At 44.9% G+C, this 1,493-nt stretch overlaps 1 protein-coding gene across 3 annotated transcripts in view; it reads left to right on the top strand.

The window, feature by feature from the left end:
* Window positions 1-14: 14 nt before the first annotated feature.
* Window positions 15-1,493, top strand: part of MDM2 (MDM2 proto-oncogene, E3 ubiquitin protein ligase) — a 17,274-nt gene continuing 15,795 nt past the window's right edge. The window contains exons 1-2 of one of the 3 annotated variants that reach the window (XM_015566545.1): window positions 15-261; window positions 366-450. In XM_015566545.1, coding sequence (XP_015422031.1) covers window positions 370-450 — 81 coding nt within the window. In that variant the 5' untranslated portion in view covers window positions 15-261; window positions 366-369. Of the gene's footprint in view, window positions 262-333; window positions 451-1,493 lie in introns of those variants that run through there. The other 2 variants (XM_006767773.2, XM_006767772.2) reach the window with 2 other exon arrangements.

The following is a 1,493-nucleotide window of genomic DNA, read 5'->3' as shown; positions in this document are numbered from 1 at the left end:
CGTAATGACAGGTGCCTGCTCCGTGGCCCCCACGCCTGCAGCGGGCGGGGAGTCTGGGCGGGAGTGGGCTGGGTCGCGGGCAGGTTGACTCAGCTGTTTCCTGGGCCGGTCAAGTTCGGACACGTTCCGAGCCCGCAGTCCCGGAGCTAAGCCCCGACTTGTCTGCAGCTGGGGATTTAAACCGGACCTCTGCCAGCTGTGCTCACTTTGGCACCGGCGCACACACGGCGCTCACGCGGCGTTCGATCTCTAGCGAGCCAGGTGAGGACTCGCTTGCAGGTGGATTCAATTTCTGTAAACGCGTTGCTATCGAAAGGTATTGTTTTGAGTATTGATGGTGTTTTATCTTTTCCCCCTCCTCTCAGGCAGATGTGCAATACCAGTATGTCTGTGTCTACGGATGGTGCTGTGAGCACCTCACAGATTCCGGCTTCTGAACAAGAGACCCTGGTTGGTATTTTGTCTCAAAGGGTAATTTTTAAACATATTTTCCTTGGTGATGTGATCAGCTGAATTAGGTTGACCCACCCAATCATTGCACGGCTCCTTAAGAGTGGGGTGGTGTGTACGTAGCTGAGATTCTGCCAGGTGGGCATAGCTGGGTGGGGTCGGCTGCTGTAAGGAACGGCCTTTTCGCAGCTCTGCACCACCCTGGGTGTGAAGGTGAGTGCCATGGCCTGCCGGGGCAGGGGTGCTGGCGTGCATTATGTGACGGAGGTTTTCCCTGTGTTGACTCGTTAGTATTTAACTTTTTAAATGGTTCCTAGAAGTCACAAAAGTCATTCATGCCGGTAGAGTTGAGGCATGGGCAGAAATGAAGAAAGTCACAACCGAAAATTCTAGCCTTTTGACTGTCTTTTAGATTTTTTTTAAAGTGTATATAACCACATACATATGTGCACGTGTGAATTTTTATGTTATTGTTTTGTTCTAGTGAGATGACATTAAGTTAGAGGTACATCCCTGACAAATAAAATTACAGAATTGTTTTTAACGGCTGTATAGTATTTCGTAACAGTATGCCATTTAAAAAATTTATGCCTTGACTTGTTTTGATTGCCTTTTAGTGTTTGAGTATTATATCTAGTGCTGCTTTGTGTTAGGATACATTTAATGAAAAGGTTATGATTTATTTTTGAATATTTCTGTAAAAGTATTTTATAGGAGAACTCATGGGTCTTGAATTATATACATACTATTTGATTGCTAACTGATAACTTGCTAGCGCACCAAAAGACTGTTAATAGTGTGAGGCTAAAAGATATTAACACTTTTCTTCCCACCTTCTAAGTTCTTCTGGCTGGGCTAATTAACAGATAGATCAACTGGAGAAAAATCAAAGTTTTAATACATGGGCATGGGTATGAAAGTTCCAAAGACAGTGAGGCAACATGGGGTGTATAAGACATTTTTGGACGAAGGAGAAAACGGGGGTGGGGAATTAGATTTCAGAAGTGAGAATGGGCCATTTATAAGTAGTTGAAAGAGAGGAA

The sequence above is a fragment of the Myotis davidii genome, unplaced genomic scaffold, assembly GCF_000327345.1.
Source record: "Myotis davidii unplaced genomic scaffold, ASM32734v1 scaffold982, whole genome shotgun sequence".
Taxonomy (NCBI): Eukaryota; Metazoa; Chordata; class Mammalia; order Chiroptera; family Vespertilionidae; genus Myotis; species Myotis davidii.
The sequence above is the reverse complement of the archived record's forward strand: the minus strand, read 5'-3'. Positions and strand labels throughout refer to the sequence as shown.